A 20,871-nucleotide genomic window follows, 5' to 3' on the forward strand; every position below is an offset into this window, starting at 1 on the left:
TGGCTACACAAGGAAACTGAGGCAGAGGCACCCACAGCACATGCTTGGGCTAAGAATGCAGCTCAGCGGCCAGTCCAGAAACCAGTTTTAACACAGCAGGGCCAGTCCAAGTTGGCCCGAGTGCCAACGGGCACGTGCTGGCCGCCCTCCAGCTGGCTGTGGTCAGGGCTGGCTCCACATGGGGCCGGCCTGCACCTGCACCTCCAGGCCCCTCCTGCAGTCCTGCACCCGAGGCCTCCTGGGAAGATAGCGCTGGCCGGGGCCATAGGTCCACTCCTTGGAGGGCCACTCAGCCCCACTTTTGACATGCTCTGGCCTGGTAATGCCACCACCCTCCACGTGCAAATAATCACCAAGTGCTGTCCATTGTTAATGTTTTGTGCCAGGATTCCAGATTTGTCTCAGTCTGCTTGAGTGCCAGTGTAGGCAGACCTCCATCCCTGGGGTCCAACCCTTTGCCAACAGTCTGTTAGCTGCCCCTAAGCCAGGTCTGCCCTTAGTTGGACAGTGCTTTCTGGTTTGCAGAATGCTTTTCCCTGTGTTATGTTAGCACATCCTCCACCGACCCACGGGGGTAGGCAAGAAAGGCAGCATCCCATCTTATGGATGAGAAAAACGAGGCTCAGTGATGACAAGTGATGCATCCTAGGCTGCACAGAAGGCAGTGCAGAAACAGAATTTGTCTTCTGCTTCCCAGTCCATTTCCCTGTTGTGCTGCTTGTTGTTTCCAGGTATTTAGGCAGAATAAGGAGCACTGGGTGGGGTTTCAAGCTAAGCACATTCTCTCCTCTCGAAACTCCTGACATCCCTAACTTGGCTCTGGAGTCTTTTTCATCTTCTCTTCCCTAACCTACCCCCACCCAAGCATTTCCATTTTAGCAAATGGCCTCATCCCAGATGGCTGCGCCAGATCCAGCCATCACACTCACCTTTCCAGCCAGTGGGAAGGTGGAAGGGCAGGATGAAGAATGGCATGTTCCTTCTCTTTAGGGACACTTCTCGGAGGCTGTACACATGCCTTGTACCTAACTCCCACTGGCCAGAACTCGGTCCCAAAGCCATAGCTAGCCAAAAGGGAGGCTGGGAAGGGTCGCCTGTATTCCAGACAGCCGTGTGCCAGTCTGAAGCCTGAGGTCCTGTCACTGTCCATTTTGCTGCTGGCAGACTTCTCCAGGCTGTGGTCATTGCACACGTGGACCTGCTGCACCGAACCCTCTGGCCTGTCGCTCGGCCTGGGGTCTTGCTCTCCTCTCCTCCTCTTCTGAGCTGCTGTCACAGCACTCTTTCCAGAGGACAGATGTGATCAGTCACTCCTCTGCGTAGCTCTTCAAGGGCTTCCTGTTTCCTTAACACATCAGGTGCTTAGCAGGCTTTAGAGGGGCCTGTGCGATCCAGCCTCGTCTCTCTGGCCCTAGCTCGTGCCACCCTGCGCTCTAGACCTTTGCCCGGGCTCTTCCCTCTGCCTGGTGTCCCCTTCCTTTGCCTGTTGTCCTCTGCTTGCCCTCTCCTGACCTGAGGGCTTGAGGGTGTGCTTCTGCTGTGTGTCCCCAAGGCCCCCGCTGCAGTGCATAGCCTGCCTTCCTGGCAGGCCACAGACCCTGGAAGGGCAGGACCTGTGTCGCAGTATGTGGAGAGAGGGCCTGGTGCACTAGACTTCTTCTTCCGGTGCCTTCTACATGTCTCCTCCCCCTTTATTTCGCTGGGGAGCTTTGGACTGTCCCCAAAGTACTTTAAGTGTTTTAGAGTAGATATCAAGGTCCTGCCACCTTGTCAGGCTGCAGGTGGAGGTGTTCTGTTGCTCTGTTGCTGCAGTGAGCTGTCAGGCTTAGCTTCTGCATAGGGGATGGAATCTGAGTAGGCGGGTCTCCTGAATTCTCGGGTTTGATTCCCCAAGGCCTGTGAGTCCACAGCACTCCTGCTGGGTGGAGAGACTGGACCCCGGCTGATAAGGTGCCACCAGCGGCAGTGGCATCTGCAGTCCCTTAGTGCATACTGCGTGCTGGGCACTAGGTGTTAAATCACTATATCCTCACAACAGTCCCGGGAGGCAGGGTGTTGCGAGCCCTCTCACAGGTGAGGAGCACAGGCTTGCCGAATTTGAGTGCCTTGCCTAAGGTCGCACAGCTGGTCAGGGGCAGAGTTAGTCGAGCTCCAGCGCTTGGCTCTAGACTCCACCATCTTCCCTTTCTGACACCAGGGCCACTTTGCATTGTGGCGAGCTGGGCTGACCCTGGGCCCTCCCCGCCTGACATGGCACAAGGCCCTGGCTCTTCCGGTGTGCGCCCCAGACAGTTGCTTGTGGCATTGCTGTGTACATTGTGATAGCATCAATACTTCCGTTCCTGGTACAAATTAATCATTTACTGCTGATATTTACTTGTAACATATGACATTTGATGAAACTGGCAGCCTCTCACTGGTGTCTCAGCAGAGACGGGGCTGGACCTCCCAGGAGTCCTCGGAAGGGTGATCAATGTATGTGATCGATGCCTCCGCACCCTTAAGGGGACTAACTTTTGAGGCCGCCTGGACTGGGACTTTGCCCCGAAACTGCTTCTCAGGAAACCTCAGACAGGGGAGTGGCCCGTGGCCCGGCCGCTTTGCACTTTTTTCTGTTTATCCAGCAATGTGACATCTTCGCCGAGCAGAGCTAAAAACGGCAGGTCTCTGCCCGCAGAGAGCTCGGCAGTAGCTGGAGAGGGCGGGTCTGTGCCCGGCGTTCATGAGATAGATGTTTGGATGGGAGCGTGGGCAGCTTTTATGTTCCCCAAACAGGCCTCGCCCCTTGACGCAGCTTTCTCTGCTCTCACTTTCTCCGCTGCTAAGAATGCCCTTCCCTGAGTCCTCCCTGTCGTGTGGGCCTGTCCTCGTTCCCCTCAGCCGTCCACACTCCTGGGCAGCCCCTCTTGCCTCAGGTTGCTGTGTGTCTGCCTCCCTGTCTGTTTCCCATTCTGGGCCACAGCGCTCCCAAGGGGCAGGGCCTGTGCTGAGTCCCTCTGTGTTCCTAGTGCCGGGCGTCGGGCCAGGCGCTCTGTAGATGCACGGGAGATACCTGCTCACCGGGTGAATGGATCCGTGATCGCTGAAGGTTAAGGGTGCTTGACAGGAGGGATTGGGGAAAGAGCTCCGCTTAGGGTAGTTGGGTAGAGATGGACCTTCGGGGTCTGCGGGACTCCACCAGGAGAGGGCATGAGGGGAAGGGCCCTGCAGGGAGAGGGCATGTCACAGTCAAAGACCTGGAAGGGTAGAGGAGGCCCTTTGGAGACCCTGCAGGGGAGGAAGGGCTTTGAAACAGGAGAGTTAGACACTCCTCCAGCCTGGGAGTGCTTGGCCATTTTTTGGCCCAGGAGTCCCTTAAGAGTCCCAGGGGAATGCGGACAGGCTCACACTGCCCCTTTGAAGAGGTTCACAGACCCCCTAAGACTTATCCGCAGATGCCTCCCACAAACGCAGAGGCAGAGGCTTCTCGGCTTGGCGACCGATTGGCTTTTGTCCGGACTTCTAGAAGAGTGGGAAGAGACACGCCTCCATGTTCCTCCAGGTCCTCGCCTGCTCCCTGACTCTTTCTTTCTCCTCCTTGCTCTAACCCACACCTGGCTGTCCCCCGGGGCACTGCGTGCTGTGCAGCCCTCTGGGCCTGGAGTAGGGGCCTCCTCACCCCAGCCTCGAATCTCATGTCACCCTACAGTATTACCCATTCTGAATCCTGGGGTGGGCATCTGTGACCTTGAGGTGCTCCCCCACACTCCCAAAGGGATGAGCCCCCAACTCTGTGTGGCGTCCGGTTCCTGGGCTCTCCTCTTCCACCCGGCTGTGCGCCACACATCGTCATCTCCAGTGACAGCAGCTCTTCCGCAAATGCAGTTTCAGGCACCCCACTCTCCCGTCTCCACTTCCTGTCATCCAGCTCGTCTCCTCCTGTCCTCTGGCTCCACACGTCTTCTGCCCCTCTCCCCAGCCCCGTGCCTTTTGCCGCCTCACTTCTCGCCCACTGTGTGCAGCACTCCCTCACCTATACTTTACCACTCTCCATCACAAGGGCTCGGCAAACCCAGCCCGTCCTAGTTCTCCTAGTTCTCCGCTGTGGCCTGGCCGGGCCAACACACCTTCCTGCTGCCTGCGGTGTGGCCCGACGCCCTCCTGCATTTCTCTGTTCCTGCGTTCTCCAGTGGGGAAGCCACACCTCCCTCTGTCCCCAACCGCCCCTCCCCTCTGAGTTTACTCTCAGCTGACGGCCTTGGCCTTGCTTTTGTCTCCCTGAGAAGATAGAAACAGCAGGAAGAGAAGAGAACTACCACAGCTCCCTCCACCCCGTCTCCCCAGCTCTGTACCCACCTGCTCGGCCTTCCCTGTTGTCACCACCGTCCTGTGTCCAGCTGAGGCTAGTCCCTCAGCTCAAGACTGTCATCCCCTCTCATCCACTTCACAGCACCATTTCGGCAATTCTTTCCCCTTCCTCCTACGTAACGCTTTCCCCTTTTCTACTATATATTTTCTAGACTGAATGTGCCCCCACCCCCCATGTTGAAGCCCTAATCCCCAATGTGATGGGGCACTGGGAGGTGATTAGGTCATGAGGGCTTGTGGCCCTGACCTGGACTTTATATTTTATACCTGCAAATAAATCATATTTTATCTTATATTTAGGGAAAACCGATGGCAGTAACAAAAAAAATGTTTAAAAAATTTGCACAGGCCCTAGGATTTCTTTATTTCCTGACTTACAGGGAGTGAGTTATCCTCTTCTGGAGTAAAACTTAGGTTAGCTTATTGCTGATTATTCAGGTTTCCAAGCTCAGGGTTTCTTTCTTGTAATGCAACATTAGCAAGTGTCACCTGACCCTCTTCATGTCACCCTCTGGGAATTGGATCCCAGGAAATTGGCACAAATACTGGTACTCTGGCTCCTCTTATTGCCGTGAGTAATAAACTGCCCTTTGTCTTTGACCCAGGAATCTTGTGTCTTCTACCAGCATCCATGAAACTGTGTCAGGCTAACTTGTTAGTTTGCAAGTAGGGCAAAATCTGAAACCTTTCAGAGTTCCTGACAGAACTCTAGACATTAAAAGATACATTCTTGGTTTACTGATCTGTATAATTGGTACACTAGCATCTTGCAGAAGGTCTTAGAACCTTAAACTCCATTTATCCCTTTCCAGGCTTCTATGTCATGTGTTGGGTTTTTTTTATTATTTTGTTTTTATCTAAAACCCAACAGGACTTTATACAATCAATATTTACTTAGATTAAGCCCACGCATTTAGCATGCAATGATGCTTCATTCTGTCATGCCTATTTGACCATCCCTTATCTCTGGCTTTCATTGTTGAGAAGTCAGCTGTCATTCTAATGTTTTCCTTTAAAGATAACTTTTTTCCTCTGCTGTTTTAAATATTTTCTCCTTGTATTTTGTTTTCAGCAGTTATAATATGGGATATATATCAGTTATTACTGCGTTACAATATGTTGAACTACATGTATCATTATCAGTTATTGTTATGTAAGAAACTACTCCAATATTTAGTGGCTTATGAGAATAATCATTTAGCCCACAAATGTGCAGTTTGAGCAGAGCTCAATGGGAAGTCTCATTTCCACTCCATGTGGCATCCGCTGGGGAGCCTCCTGCAGGATCGATTCTAAGGTGACTCACATATAATTAACCCTTTGCACTCGCTTGCTTTTTTCTCGATTCCTTTACTCTACTCGGGATTTAATTTTTTAAATACCCCAGATTTTACAAAGCATGGCAGTAGAATAAAAAACTGGAGTTTCTTTTCATACAAACTTATTTATTGGATTTTTTTAATATTTCAAATTATCGATACATTCAAAGAGTAATTTTAATCTCTATAATTTTTCGTGGTGTGATAGTTTTTGAAACATTGACCCACATGAAGACCTGGTTTACATTCACATGTTTCGCAAATATAAATCATCTCTCTTCTTCCATTGATTTTTCTGTTAGAACAAACAACACAATCTTTGTGTGATTATATGGAGCTTTCCATCTAAACGTTGCTCTAAGTTAGTGATTAATAATCTACCCTTGGAAGTTAGTGTACCATCTCTACATTTACATTTTACTTGTCCTTTCATGCTAATGAAAAGAAAAGATACTGGAAAAATAGACAAAAATCCCCCTTCCCTCCGTGGTGAAACTGTTTCGAGTGTGGCTTGACATATGAGCTGCTCCTCATCCTAGTGCAAAGGATTAATTGGCAAGTTAGTGCTAGATGCTGGCTAGGATTTCACCCAGGGCCAGGGGTCCAGGACCAAGAGTCCTCTCCATGGATTGCCTCAGCTTCCCCATGGCATGATGGCTGGCCCCCAAGAGAAAAGAAGTAGAAACTGCCAGTCTCCTAAGGCCTCCGTCTGGAAACCAGAACAGCATCACTTTTGCCACATTCTGTTGGTAAAGCAGTTACAGAGCCAGAGTAAAGGGTAAAGAGATATAAATTCCCACTGCTTAGCAGGAGTATCAGAGATTTGGGGGCCATGTTTTAAAACCTCCACAAGGTGCCTAAGTGTGGATTTCTGGTTTTGTCGTTGTTTTGTTTTATTTTTGTTTTGTTTTTTGGGGGAAGCTTATAGGGTATTTTAAATCAATGGAATAATGTGTTTCTTAAAAATAAGTTTTGGAAAGTTTGCAGACGTCAATTCTTCAAATATGGCTTCCATCTCATTGTTTTCTGTTCCACTTGTCGTTTTCCACTTATCCATATGTTAGATTTTTTCATTATGTGCTGTATGTCTCATCCACTTTCCTGTATTTTCCATCCTATTGTCTCTCTATGCTTTATTCTGTTTCTTTCCTGACCTATCTTCCTCTTCTCTTCAGCATTGTCCAATCTGCTATTACACCTACCTATTGAGGTCCTGATTTTGGAAGTTGTACTTTTTAATTCTGTAGTTTCCATTTGATTCTCTTTTTATATAGTTTAAAGTTCTTTGCCAAAATTCTAAATTTCCTGTTTTAACCTCTTGAATATTATCACAGTTTATTTTAAAGTCTGTGTCAGATAACTTCAGTATTTATAGCCCCCCAACCTTCCACTTATAGATCTGTTTCTGTTAGATGTTGTTTCTGTTGGTTTTCTTTCATGTCTTATCTCTACATGTGCCTGGTGAGTTTTGATTATGTGCTGGGCATTCTCTTTGCAAATACGCTTTGCGTATTTGTACTGTAGAGGTAATGTGAAGCCTAGTTTGAAATTTCTTCATTCAGAGGGGATTTATTTTTGCTTCTCCCAGGTATCTGGGAACACTCTCAATCAGGATAACCTCAGTCCAATTTCTGGAACTGAAATTATTTGAGGCCAAGCTACAGTCCCTGGGAAGGTCTGTCTATGTATGGCTCACCCTTATTCCTAGGCTGTAGTCCTTCGAATCCCAGCCCAAAATAAGAGATGCTCATCAGGACTCTCTCCTTGGCAGATCCCTGGACTCCTGTCCCCGTGTCCTGAGCCCCTGAGGCTGCTAAAGGTGCTGCATGTCCCCCATCCTCTCAAGTAATAGCAGCCTGAACACTGGTCTCAGTTCCTGGGTTTCCATTAATTCTTCCAGCCTGGTAACTCATCACTGTCTTTTTAGGTATCCAGTGTCCGTAAGCAGATGATTTTTATAATTTGTCCAGCATTTCTGGTTGTCCTCAGTAGGTGGTCTGTTTCACATTACCTGGAGCCATTCATGGAAGTGGAAGTCCTCAGAGAGCCATTTTCTTCTGGGCCATTCCCATCAGCATTCCAATGCTTGATGAAACTTTCCCCATTAGCTATCACTCCTTTTATTTGCTCTCCTCTGCAGCAAAACGCCTCAAAAATCTTCTCTATACTAGCTGTCGCCAACTTCTCACATCCCATTCTTTGTTAAACTCACTCCTGTCAGGCTTGGGCGCCCACCACTCACTAAAAGCACTCTTGTCAAGGTCACTCAGGCCCACAGTGATCAGTTTTCAATTGTCATTATATCTGACATGTCGGTGGCATTTGGCGTGGAGCACCGTGGAGTTAAGAGTCTGGTGAGATGGGGGAAAACCAGCCAAGGGGAATGAGCAATGGCTTCCTTCCACCTCCTCCTTTCCTATTTTCTTCTTCTTGTTTCTGGTGCACTGATTACCTTATAGTCTACTTCATGTACTTCTTTATTTTGCTTTTTTACTTTACTCATTTTGTTGATCTCCCCGTAATTACATAGGCTCCAGGAGGACGGGGCATTTTATGTATTATGTTCATTAATTTACCTCTCCATTTAGAATGGCATCAGGCACAGATCATATGCTCAGTGGATATTTGTTACGCGGTTGCACTCCCTTGGGAAGGACAGGCCAGCGCTGTTGAGCCAGCACTGCACTGGACCCCGCCTGACTGCAGGCTTGTAGGGGTATTTAAGGCAAAACCTTTTGGTGTGTTGAAAGCCCTAGTCAGAACTTCAAGCAACATTCGCTGACATGTAATGGTTATGGTTTTGAAAGTGCTTTTGCAGAACTTTCTCATCTATCCTCACAGCCCCTCTGGGAGGTCAGTAGGATAGGTACAGTTAGTCTCGTATTTCATATGGGGCTCAGAGAGGGAAAAGGTTTCCCCAAGGTCACACAGCAACTTATAGCAAGACTTGGACAAAACTTTTTTCTGCCTATAAAAATAATGCATGTTCATTATAGAAGATTTAGAAACTACACAATGGATCAAAGAGAACAGTTAAATTATTTATCATGCTTCCCTGCTCATTTTGTCACTTTTTCTTCCATCCTTTTTTTTACACGGTTAGGATCACAATGTGTTATATATAATCTGTATCCTACTTTTTTACTTAACGTTAAATATTTCCCTGTTCTTTTAATATTTCATTTTAATGGCTGCACAGTATTTCATTATGTAGGTGTACCACAATTTATATAATATTGTGTTGCTGAACGTTTAGGTTAAACAGCACTTATTTAGTTCCTACGATGTACAAAAGGCTAAGTACTTGAGGCTGGAGTTCTCAGATGTGGCAATTAAATGAGAAAGTGGATATGACAGAGCTGGTAAAATAAAATATTAATGTAAAACCACCACAAGATGGTACCAAAGAAAAGAAAGTCATTTCAAAAATAAAAGTCCAAACTGAGTTCCATTTAGATGTGTATAGACGTGCGTGTGCCCCAGGTAGGGGACTCAGGCTGGAGTTGGGCAGGCCGCAGCCTTCTGATTCCAGCAGGGTGGGGGCTGAGGGTCCCACCTGGCTCATTTCTGTGTCTTCCTCTGTCCTGGCTCTGCAGACTCTTCCAGCTGGAGTCGGAGGCGGATGCCCTGGTGAACTTCCAGCAGTACACCTCCCAGCTGCCGCCCTTCTACGAGAGCTCCGCCCACGTGATGCACACCGAGGTCCTGCAGCACCTGACCGACCTCATCCGCAACCACCCCAGCTGGTCGGCGGCGCACTTGGCGGTGGAGCTGGGCATCCGCGAATGCTTCCATCACAGCCGCGTCATCAGGTGGGCAGGGGACACGAGCGTCTGGGCAAGGGTTTTGCCCACTTGTGTGGGCAGATGGGACCGTGGGGTGTCTGTTGGTTCTGCCTCAGTTCTCCTCCAAGTTTGACTTATAAAGAAGCAGCATTGCTCCCAGGTTAGAGCATAGGGACGCTGACTAAGATCAGAAGGAGCGATGTCACATGTCTAAGTGCTTGCCTAGTGCCAGCCTCTGGGAGCTGATATATACCTACCATGAAACGGAATCCTCCAACCTTGGGGAATTATCATCATCCCAAAGAGAGCAAGTCGTCAGCCAGAGAGGGCTCAAGAGAGGCTCAGATCCTTGGAATCTCCTTCCAGATCTGGTAGCCCTTCTGGAAGCCGGAATGCCTCTTTCTGTACGTCTGTTCAGCCAGCAGGTATATCAGCTGTTGCCGCCTGGTGAGGGCACGGTGCCTGCCCTTGCGCAGGACACTAGTTGGCCATCTCACCCAGGGTAGCCACACCTCCTCCGATTGTCTACCCCAGGCAGCTCGGTTCAGCTCCTGGGCCCAGAGCTCAAAACTTCACCGCACTTTACAGTTTACAGGCACGATCTCAGACAGCATGGCACCTAATCTCACTTAGCTCTGTCCATTCCCTAGGCCAGGCACAGTAGGCTGTGTGGTGTGGATATTGAAGCCCAGAGAGGTTAAGTGAGTTGCCCCAGGCTAGGGAGATCTCTGCATCCCACCACCCTTTTCTGTGCCACCGCACTGCCCACTTCGTGCTGATGTGGGTCTGAGGCACATCTCTCATACAAGTGTGCAAACCAAACTAAAACCCAATACAAGTCACATCAGATAGAAGTGAATTGTGAATCAGCCCTGAGTCTGAACCAGCCAGCTTGAGCATGGCAGGAATGCTTTCAGACACCCCGGAATGTTGAATTTCCTGCTCTGCGCTTGGGTGTCCCAGCACCCCTGCCGCCTTGTGCCATATGGCTGCTCACCTCCCTGCCCTCCCCTGCAGCTGCGCCAATAGCACGGAGAATGAGGAGGGCTGCACCCCCTTGCACCTGGCCTGCCGCAAGGGTGACGGGGAGATCCTGGTGGAGCTGGTGCAGCACTGCCACGCCCAGATGGATGTCAGCGACAACAAGGGAGAGACCGCCTTCCATTATGCCGTCCAAGGGGACAACTCCCAGGTGCTGCAGGTAAGTGAGGGGAGGGGCAGGGTGATTGATATTGACACCTCCCTGTGCCCACAGTTCTCTTTGGGCCCCTGGGCTCAGCTGTCACTCCTGGGCCTCTCACTGTTCCCCCTTGGTCCTTGAGGCCTGAGCTCCTACGTGGAGCGTGCACACCCCTCCCTGGCTCTTCCCTCCTGCTGCCTGTCGAGGGAACACATCCTTGGCCTCTTTGCTTGACAACCCCAGGGAAGTCCTCCAACCCAGCAAACTAAACTCAAGGCCCAGTTCCAGTCAGTTACACAAACTAAACTAGTTCTGCTTTTCCTGGCACCCCCTGTGAGCCAGACCCCTGCCTGGAGGGTCTCCTTTACGGGAACTCAAACCAAACCAAACCAAACTCTCTCCACCTCCTGTAGACATGTGTGCCTAAAATTTTTTGAATACCTGGGTGGAAGATTTTCTAAAGAATTGTGGACAAGTAGATGGAGCGATGCCATTTAAAAGCTACTTTATATATTAGGTTGAAAGGAAAAGGCAGGATTCGGGTTTCTATTTTATTGTCTAGAATCAAAAGATTCTTCTAAAGATTATGTCCTTCTCTCTGCCTTGGCATCAGAATGGAACTATGTTATTCCCAAAACTGTGGATTCGTGTCTTATGCTTCTTGCTCCCGGGGAAGGGAATTCCACACTCACTGTCGAACTCACCGTCACTGAGACTCACTGAGCACCAGCGCAGCGCCGCGCAGACCCTGCCACCTGCTTTTCCTGTTGCTTCTCTTTGTTTTTATGGAGCCAACTTCCCTTCCCCTTTTGTTCCCAGAGAGGGATAGTCCAGTGGGTCTTAGGGTGGGAACACGCAGGAGGCCCCCCCGTCGGGCTCCCGCCCACCCCGACGCCATGCCGTCAGCTCCTAGGGAAGAACGCGTCGGCCGGCCTGAACCAGGTGAATAACCAGGGCCTGACCCCGCTGCACCTGGCCTGCCAGCTGGGCAAGCCGGAGATGGTCCGCGTGCTGCTGCTGTGCAACGCCCGCTGCAACGTCATGGGGCCCGGCGGCTACCCCATCCACTCGGCCATGAAGTTCTCCCAGAAGGGGTAAGACTCCGCCCCGCCCCCCGCCGGCCTGCGGGCCGCCAGCTCTGCATCCGGTGTCCTCAGGAGAGCGTGTCCTCCACACGCCTGAGCACACCCAGCCGCAGAGCCGAGGCCCTGGGTCCACAAGCCTCCTTAGGGCTGGCCTGCCGTGAAGAAAGTACTCGATCGTTGTGTTGTGGGTGGGAATCTCAGTTCACAACTCAGCTGTGCAAGGAATAGAACTTTCTAGATTTTTCTATAACGCACCTTAATTTATGACCATGAACCTCCCTCTACAAACTGGAGAAAACCATTCTTAGTCCTTCTTGGGGTCCTCCTTTCCAACCCCCGCAGCTAGCACTTCAGTTATGGAGTCTGATGTGACCTAAGGCTTAGAGGGGCCCACCCAACCTGGGTCCCCTTCCATCCCAGCCTGTCACTTCATCTGAGCAGCCCCTTTGTGACTGCTGTGCTCTTGGGTTCCTCTGTGCCCGGCTTGAAGCCAGGGAATGCATGGCAGGGTGGCTGAGGGCTCTGTCCACCTGGGTGCCTCCTTGCTTCCTGCCTGGTGGCACTGCTGGGAGGCAGCTGTAGGTCGTGTCTTGGGAGCTTTAGGTCACTATCTCATTTTTTCCCGTTCCCCAGACCTGGGAAACCCTGGTCTCAAGAAAATCCTTCTCCATGTGTGCGCGTGTGCGTGTGTGTGTGTGCGTGTGTGTGTGTGTGTGTGTGGTGGGCGTGGGGAGAAGTGGGATAGAAGAGATGAATATCTCAAAATACTCCCCCGCAGGAACAATATCTAGAATGAATGAATGAGCTGCTCAGTCCCTCGATCCCGGGCACGGTGCTAAGCGCTGGCCTGGCTGAAGTGAATGAGCCGTGAGCCCTGACCCAGGCAGCTCCAGGACGAAACACTGAGGTCACCCAGCACCTCACAGCACAGTGGTGGACAGGCGGGGAGAGGGTGCAGACGGTGGCACTTTTGTCTACCCGTTTGGTTTCCCTTTGTCTTGTGCTGTACCCGCCTTGCTGGTCCCCACGAGGCATTGCTACCTCTCTAGGGTCTGGGCCAAGCCTAGACAAACCCTCCTTTTCTTGATTCTCCCGAGCACAGCCTGAATGAACTAGCACTGTCAGAGAGACTGGACCAAGTGGCTAGAGAAAACGCCAGCCCCTGGTAGTCAGCTTACCTGGTAGCACCTGAGTGAACATAAAGTGACGGTGATGCTCTGCTGTACCCAAAGGGCTGGCTCATGGCCCCACTCTGGCTTGGCTCCAGCCACCCTACGCCTTGCTGAGCAAGAGCCTGGTAACCGCCCAGTTTGCTCCCTCCTCAGACACCCTCAGCCCCACTGTTCCCTCTTTGCCCCCACACAGGCCGTGCTGGCTGGGCCTGGTGTCTGATCACACAATAGTCTTTGCACAGAAGACAGAGGGAGCGGTTCCTACCTGGGGTGGGCCCCGGCAGGGAGATCCCTTTTCCATGGGACAGCAGCACAGCCCTGCTCTGAGAATTGCGCAGGCCAGACTCACACCCCCACCCCCGCCATTTTCCTGACTCAACTGACTTTTACACCGAGTCGGATTCATGCCTGGGACTCTTGGATGATTGCGCCGGCCAGGGAGGGGGGCCTGTGATCCCAGACTGAGGGATGGGGGCTGAGCCAGAAGCCGTGCAGGGGCTGCACCTGGGACTCAGAGAAGGCGCTCAGGCGGTGGGGTTCAGTGGGGGTTCAGGGCAGGCTTCGGGGAGCAGAGCCGGAGCCCAGCATGGAGACCAGCTGGGGCCACCGCGGCTTTCTCTCAGTGGACACTGAGAGGCCCCAGAGTGCCCAGGGAGGGAGTTGGCCCAGTGCCTTGGGCTGCAGAGGGGTGAGGATGAGGCGCATAGGTGGCATCACACCCACAGTGACAGGTGGGCACTGTCCAGTGCCGCTGCGGCAGCCACTGTAATCAGCCTTTATACAGGCTGTTTCGCAGCAACCCAAGGAGGCTGTTTTATCCCCTTTTAATGATGAGGAAACCAAGGTGTAGAGAGATTAAGCAATTTAGATAAAATCAGGCAGTCAGTAAGTGTCAGAGCTGGGAATGACACACTCAAGGGCTGTCCCTAGTACCTGCACTCTTCTTTTTTTTATAAACAGCTTTATTGAGAGATAATTCACATGCCATACAATGTACCTATTTAAAGTGTACAATTATAAGTATCAATAATTTGGGTATATTATGTTGATTTAAAAATTGTGGTAAAATATATATAGCAAAATTTGCCATTTTAACCATTTTTTTTTATTCTATGGTATTTTGTTATATTTTAACCATTTTTTAAGTGTACAATTCAGTGGTATTAATTACATTCACAATATTGTACAGCCATCACTATTTCTAAAATTTTGTTATTACCCTGAACAGAAACTCCGTAACTGTTAACAACCCGCCCAATCCTCCCCTTCCCGCAGCCCACGGGCAGCTCTGGTCTGCTCTGCGTGTCTGAGCGCGCCTAGTCCACATGCCTCGTAAAGTGCAGTCAGACAGCATTTGCGCTTTGTGTCTGATCGTATCAGAATTTCCTTTCTTTTTAAGGCAGAAGAATATTTCCCACATTTTTTTATCCTTTCGTTTGTCTCACCGGTAGGCTCCTGGCTGGTTGTGACTAGTGCCGCTGTGCACACGGGCTGCAGATGGCCGGTCATGTCCCTGCTTTCTGGCCTTCGTTTCTGTCCTGGGGAGTAGATGGCAGTTGCAGTGCTAACCATTCTGCTGCGCTGCCACCTCCAGGATGTGGGTCACCACGTGAAACACCAACAGTGCTGACGGGATGGGGAGGCGGGAGGGGGTGTGCCAGGCACAGACCTAGGCTCTCAATGCCTTGTCTCCTTTAATCCCAGGCCAGTCCCGTTAGCACCATCCCTGTGTTGCAGATGGGCTCAGCTTCCAGAGGTTACCAGTGAGGAAGTAGGGGCTTGACTTCAAGCCTGTCCAACTCTAAAGCCGATACAGGGAGAGTGATTGTTGCTGGTTGCAGTCACCAAGAAGGCTTCCTGGAGGAGGGGGTTAGATGTGTCCTGAGGGACTCAGTACACCCGTGACATTCCATGGTGTGCATGCTGCTGGATTTGCTGCAATGTTGGTTTGCAGGCGAAGCTCCCCCTAGCCAGTAGAGGAAGCCCCGCGTCATGGCCTCATCCAGCGCCAGGTGACCCCATCACTCCTCACTGGCACCTCTCTCCCCAGGTGTGCTGAGATGATCATCAGCATGGACAGCAGCCAGATCCACAGTAAAGACCCTCGCTACGGAGCCAGCCCCCTCCACTGGGCTAAGAACGCAGAGGTAGGGTGGGGGTGGGGCGGGGTCCCCGAGCCCTTGGGTCCTCGGTGCCTATAGGAAGGAGGTTCCTGAGAGGGCTCTGAGGAGGGCAGCTGGGGGCTGATCTCACAGTGGGCCCAGGGCAGATAAGTCCACAGGGACCTGAGATCCTGGCATTGCTCAGCTGCGCACGGGCTGGGTGGCGATGTCCCCTCTGTGCCTTGATTTCTTCATCTGTGAATCGGGGACCTTCTGGCCTTTGGAAGTGTTGTGAAGTCAGCGAGGTAGTGAATGAAAAAGTCCTGCACAAATTGTAAAGGTGTGTGATGACAATGATGACGGGGATGATGGTGGTGGGGATGGGTCCAGTGCTCCCACAGAGCCTGGCTGGGCGTCTCCTCTGGGTCTCTCCCTAAGCCACACCCTGCCCCCTGGGAGGACGGGGCCTCTGACCCCATCACAGGAAACACAGCTTGGCAGGGCCCTGGATGCCCAGAGGTCGTGCCGCTCCCCAAACGTGTGGGGTGGGCCAGGAGGGAGGGGACTACCAGCCTCGGGGGTACCTCTGTGTTCCAGGAGCTGGACACCAAGTCAGGCCCTCTCCTGTGTGTCCTGTCATTCATTGTCACCACAGTTTGTGCATTCCCATTTCCACAGAAGAGAAACCTGAAGTGCCAGGGCTGTAGTGACCTGTCTAAGCGTGGACAGCTGGGCCGAGTGGGGCTAGGCTCTGGGCGCAGGGGTGTCCAGACTCCCCAGGCTGCTGGGTGAACAGGGATGTGGGTTGCCAAGGCCCAGGGAGGGGTGACACTTTTGCAGGGTCCCAGGGAGGGATGCAGGGTGTGGGCACTTCTGGAACAGGGCCCAGAGGAGCCTTTGCAAGGAGGGATGGGGTCCCGTTAACTCGAGGAAAGGACCAGAAGCCTCTTAAAACAGCTGGCACATCTTTAGCTTTTCGTCCCTTAGTTCCTGGCATGCTGATGGTGTGGGAGCCAGTGTGCAGGGCCTCCCCGAACTGGGGCCTGCCCCAAGACCCTTCCTGTTGCTGCAGCTCAATGCCTGCAGGCCTCTCAGGGAGGAAGTGGCAGTGCCCAGGTGCCACAGGCCACGGCTGTCTCTGAGTGCCTGTCTCCCGCAGATGGCCCGCATGCTGCTGAAACGGGGCTGCGACGTGAACTGCACCAGCTCGGCGGGGAACACCGCCCTGCACGTGGCGGTGATGCGCAACCGCTTCGACTGCGTCATGGTGCTGCTGACCTACGGGGCCAACGCCGACGCCCGCGGCGAGAACGGGAACACCCCGCTGCACCTGGCCATGTCGGTGAGCCTGCGCCCCACGCGTCCCCTGCGGGGCCCGCCAGGGATGCGGGACTGTCAGAGCTGGAGCACACCTCCCTTCCTCAGTCCTCGGAATCATCTCCCTTCCCAGGCTCAGGCAGACCCTGCCTCCTCCCTCAGGAAGCCCTCCACGTCTCACTCTCAGCTGGAAATAACGCCTCCCTCCGCCCTTTTCCTTCTGTCCTCCTCCCCTAATTTGACACGTGTGGTGTGAGAGGGAAAAAGTACAGGTCTGGCTATGGACTGTGGCCCTGGGCAAGCCATGTCACCTCTGTCAGCTCTGATGTCCCCATCTGGAAGGTGGCAGTGTGGATACCTCCCTGAGTTGTTGGGAGGACTAAGTGGTAGGCCCCTGGTCGCTAACCAGAATGTCTTCATGACACACGCCGTGCCTGGCACACAGTAAGCGTCCTGCAGATGTGAGTGTTCCTGTCAGCACTAGAGGAAATCTTCATCTGCATGTTGTCGTCACCTCCCCGGGAAGGCAGGGCCTGCGTACACAGCTGGGTAGCCCATGGGAGGTGCTGCTCACGTTTGTTGCTTTACTACACGTGTAGTTGCTGCCCTTAAAGCCCCAGCAATCTGATTAGACTGCTATAGTGTGAACATACTAAACCTAGGGGAGGGGGACGTTATTGTGTCATGGATATGTGTGTGCACACGTGTGTGTGTATCTATAGCAATACCATATGTACACAGTCTGTTTAGCAAGTCTCAGAGTAATAGAGAGAGAGAGACCTCTGGGACTCTAAAAGAAGTAGATTCAGGACAAATTCAAAGATACCCTGTTATATACCAAAGGTCAAAGCCATGGACATTTTTAGCACTGAATGGGTCCTTGGAATGAGCCAGTTCAGCTATTGTCACATTTTTAGTCTGTTTTGTCCCTTGATATTCTTTTTTTCTCATTTATTGATATATAATAATTTATATATTAATGGGGCACGTGTGAATGTTTGTTTGCATGCATAGAACATGTAATGATGGCTTTATAGAAAACCCATGGATTATTACACCAAAACTTGACAAGTCGTAGTTTCTGACAGGTAGCTTGCACTGGGTACTCTGAAACCATCTTTGTGAATTTTCATACTCCATTCTTTAAAATTCAGTGTTGTCTCTTATACTTTGTGTGGATCTTTTACCCATGCATGCTTTTGTGTCATCCTTGGAAAATATTGGTTCACTTGAGTTTACATAGCTTCCAAATGTTGCCGCATTCTATTATACAATAGCAAAAGCCCACCTTTATTAATATCACCATCAATATCATCAGAAAAGTCTTTAAATTTGGGGAAGCTGTCAAGCCCACCGTGGTATATACAAGTTTTATAAAATTCCAGGTTTTACTTGAAAGCTTGAATTTTATCATTGGCAAAGAATACTGTCAGCTGTTTTTCTTGAAGCAACAGGCTCACTGCATTCATTTTTGAGAAAATATCTCCTAAATACCCAAGGCTGAATGATCATAGACTGTCATCCTTTCAAGTAAAAATGGTGTTCATGGGCCGGGCACGGTGGCTCACGTCTATAATCCCAGCACTCTGGGAGGCCAAGGCGGGAGGATTGCTTGAGGTCAGGAGTTTGTGACCAGCCTGAGCTGACCCTGTCTACTAAAAATAGAAAAATTCCCCGGGTGATGTGGTATATGCCTTTAGTTCCAGCTACTCAGGAGGCTGAGGCAGGAGGATCGCTTGAGCCCAGGAGTTTGAGGTTGCTGTGAGCTGTAATGATGCCACTGTCCTCTAGCCAGGGTGACAGAGGGAGACTGTCTCAAAAAAAAATGGTGTTCATGAAAAAAGCACTTGCTTTGGCTGGCAATTCAGTCGTACAAGTGCTTTCCCTTGAGATAACCATCACACTTTGGTGCGCCCCAGAAATGCGTTGGGCGCACTCTCCATCTTATGCTACGAAATACACAGGTGTCCGATTTTACTTCTTTCTGCTTCATCAGGGGCGTTCTTAAGTGAAAATGGCTTTGTGTTTTGTTTTAATACTGTGAGGGCCTGCGTGTGAAGAAAAGCATGGCGACTGTGATTTTGGTGCTGTGGCACCAGCAGTTTTATCTGCCATGTTTTCATGCCATCAGTGCAAATGTCAACATGGTGCAAAAGGCACGTGGCACCTCGGCATTTTAATGAAAACAGTTTTAACCTCCGGGACCTCTGAAAGGGTCTCATGCATTCACAGGGGTCCACAAATCTCACTTTGAGAAGTGCTGGTGTGGTTCATTATTTGCCATACTTGGGTCTTTGCCATATTCATCAACCCCCTTTACAATTATGTACTTCATCACTTCTTTAAGGCGGCTTGCTTTTAAACTTACTTACATTTATTTTGAAGGAAATGTTATATCCTGTTATTGCCGTAAGTGGTAATAACATAATTGGTAATCCAGTGCCAACCGTAAAAGGTAACCAAAAAAGAAATACATAACTAGTGATGGAAACATGCATATTTACCGGTGCGTAATGGAACATGAAGAACTGTCTGGACAACCACATTCTAGACACACCACTTCATCCTCTGGGCAGGGAAATCAGGCCTCACGAAGAGGGAGGTGACAAGAGCAGGGCTCAGGTTTCCAGGCAGGTAGTCCATTGGTTTGTCCTGGGAACCCGTGCCATGGCCTGTGTCCCTGCCCGGCCTCCAGGTGTTTCAATGCAGGATGCCCCGTGGAGAGGAGCTCACTTGAAGGCTGACACGGGGGATGCATTCTCGGTTACCTCCTCAGAGATGGCACCTGGACTGGGTGGGCAAGACAGCCCTGCCCTCACTCACCCGCTCCCTGCTACTCCAGAAAGCCATCAGCAGCTGGCCTTCCGTGTCCCCATGGTTCCTGAGTTGGGGTCGTAGATGCACTGCTTCCTTTGAGGAGGAGCTGGCGGAGCTGGGGCGAGTCATCTGCAGTTTCTAGTGGGTTCTTAAACCCTTATGTGGGGATGCTTTTAGCCCCTTTGTCAGGGCAGCAGCCTTCAAATCACAGACTTTGGGCTGGGGTGGGGCTCAGGAGGGCCTAAAGCTAGTGGATGGATAGGGGGAGGAAGCAGGGGTCCTTTTTCTCCTCATTTCCCTGAGCTATTGCATATCTTCCCCAACAGAAAGACAACGTGGAGATGATCAAGGCCCTCATTGTGTTTGGGGCAGAGGTGGACACCCCGAATGACTTTGGGGAGACTCCTACATCCATAGCCTCCAAGATCAACAAACGTATGTGCTCTGCACTCTGGGGCCACTCAGGTGGGGTGGGGTGGGCGCAGGAGCTGAGGAGGAGGGAAGTTCCAGCCATCAGGTGCCAGCGTCCTGTGCTGACCCGCCCCTGCCTGCGCCGCACTAAGAGTGGCCAGGAGCACCTGGCACTCAGAGAGGGAGCGTCCTTTCTCTAAGAGCAGGGGCCCTGGGTAGTAGGTGTGGGCCCACCGAGGGACTTGCCTCATTAGCGTCCTCTTCCTAGCAGCCTCTGCCCCACCTCTCGAGAACAATCATGTGGTCACTGCACATGCTGCACCGCACAAGCCCCGTGCGTGCCCTGGACACACAAGCACATGTGCATGCGCTGTGCACTCACCCAGTGACCCCCGCTTAAGAGCTGGGCAAAGCGGACCCTCCTCAAAGAAGTCTGGAGCCTCTCTGGAGGGCTTCAGGAGCTGTGGGGGTTACTGTGGGTGTGATAGTACGAGTGTGTGCTTGTATGCATGTGTGTGCACGCACTGCTCCTCGCAGCATGCTTGTCACTTACCCCATCTGTCAAGTGGGGGTAAGCGCCCCTGGCTGGCTGGTTAGTCCCTTTCGAACCCTGCATGGAAATATCCACCCAGCATTTTTGAGAATCGCTGAATGTGGTGGTGGGGGCCCTGCTTCCTTGGCTGGAGTGGAAGGAGGGGAGTCCCCCAGTCATCAGGCAGGGTGACACTGACACCCCCCCCCCCGTCCCGTGGCCAACCCTAGCACCTTCTCTGGCTCCAGGAAGCTGCTTGGAATGTAACAGGCTAGAGTCAGCAAACCTTTTAGGTTGGGCTGGGGCCTCTGGGGCCTCCCCAGGTCCTCACACACCCAGGTAGCCTGGTAGATGGGACAGGGGACCAAGTGTGGAAAGGAAGGGCCTCTCCGTTGCATATTGCCACCATTTCTGATCCTGTACCCATCTCCCCTTCTCCAAACTATGACAAGTCGTCACCAGGAAGGCACTCTTGACTCTGCTGAGAACCGTGGGGGCAGAGTACCGCTTCCCACACGTACCAGGGGTCCCCACGGAGCAGGGCTCTACAGCGTCATCTCACCCTGTCCTCTCCCTGGAAAGAGCTCAGCCCCCGCCGATCAGCTTAAACAACCTAGGTAGGCCTCTCCCCTCCCACACCCTCCTCCCGCTGGCTGCCAGTCCCTGGGATCAGAGCAGTCCCCATGGGAAAGTGGCAGGGCCCAGAGTGGAGGTCATCGGAGGAAGCAAGAGGGATGGGGTTGGCAGCTGGCAACCCGTAGATCCCGGAGGTCTGGGCTCCCGACAGATATCCCACGTCCATTG

The 20,871-nt window shown here is 51.7% G+C and overlaps 1 protein-coding gene across 4 annotated transcripts in view; it reads left to right on the top strand.

Moving 5' to 3' along the window:
• PLA2G6 (phospholipase A2 group VI) overlaps nt 1-20,871 on the top strand; it is a 45,923-nt gene that overhangs the window by 12,073 nt on the left and 12,979 nt on the right. For 2 of the 4 annotated variants that reach the window (XM_012741891.2, XM_012741890.3), the window contains exons 3-9: nt 9,263-9,478; nt 10,469-10,652; nt 11,538-11,725; nt 14,939-15,035; nt 16,150-16,332; nt 19,451-19,559; nt 20,520-20,684. In XM_012741891.2, coding sequence (XP_012597345.1) covers nt 9,263-9,478; nt 10,469-10,652; nt 11,538-11,725; nt 14,939-15,035; nt 16,150-16,332; nt 19,451-19,559; nt 20,520-20,684 — 1,142 coding nt within the window. The remainder of the gene's footprint in view (nt 1-9,262; nt 9,479-10,468; nt 10,653-11,537; nt 11,726-14,938; nt 15,036-16,149; nt 16,333-19,450; nt 19,560-20,519; nt 20,685-20,871) is intronic. The other 2 variants (XM_012741895.2, XM_012741894.3) reach the window with 1 other exon arrangement.

This window comes from Microcebus murinus, chromosome 10, assembly GCF_040939455.1.
Source record: "Microcebus murinus isolate Inina chromosome 10, M.murinus_Inina_mat1.0, whole genome shotgun sequence".
Taxonomy (NCBI): Eukaryota; Metazoa; Chordata; class Mammalia; order Primates; family Cheirogaleidae; genus Microcebus; species Microcebus murinus.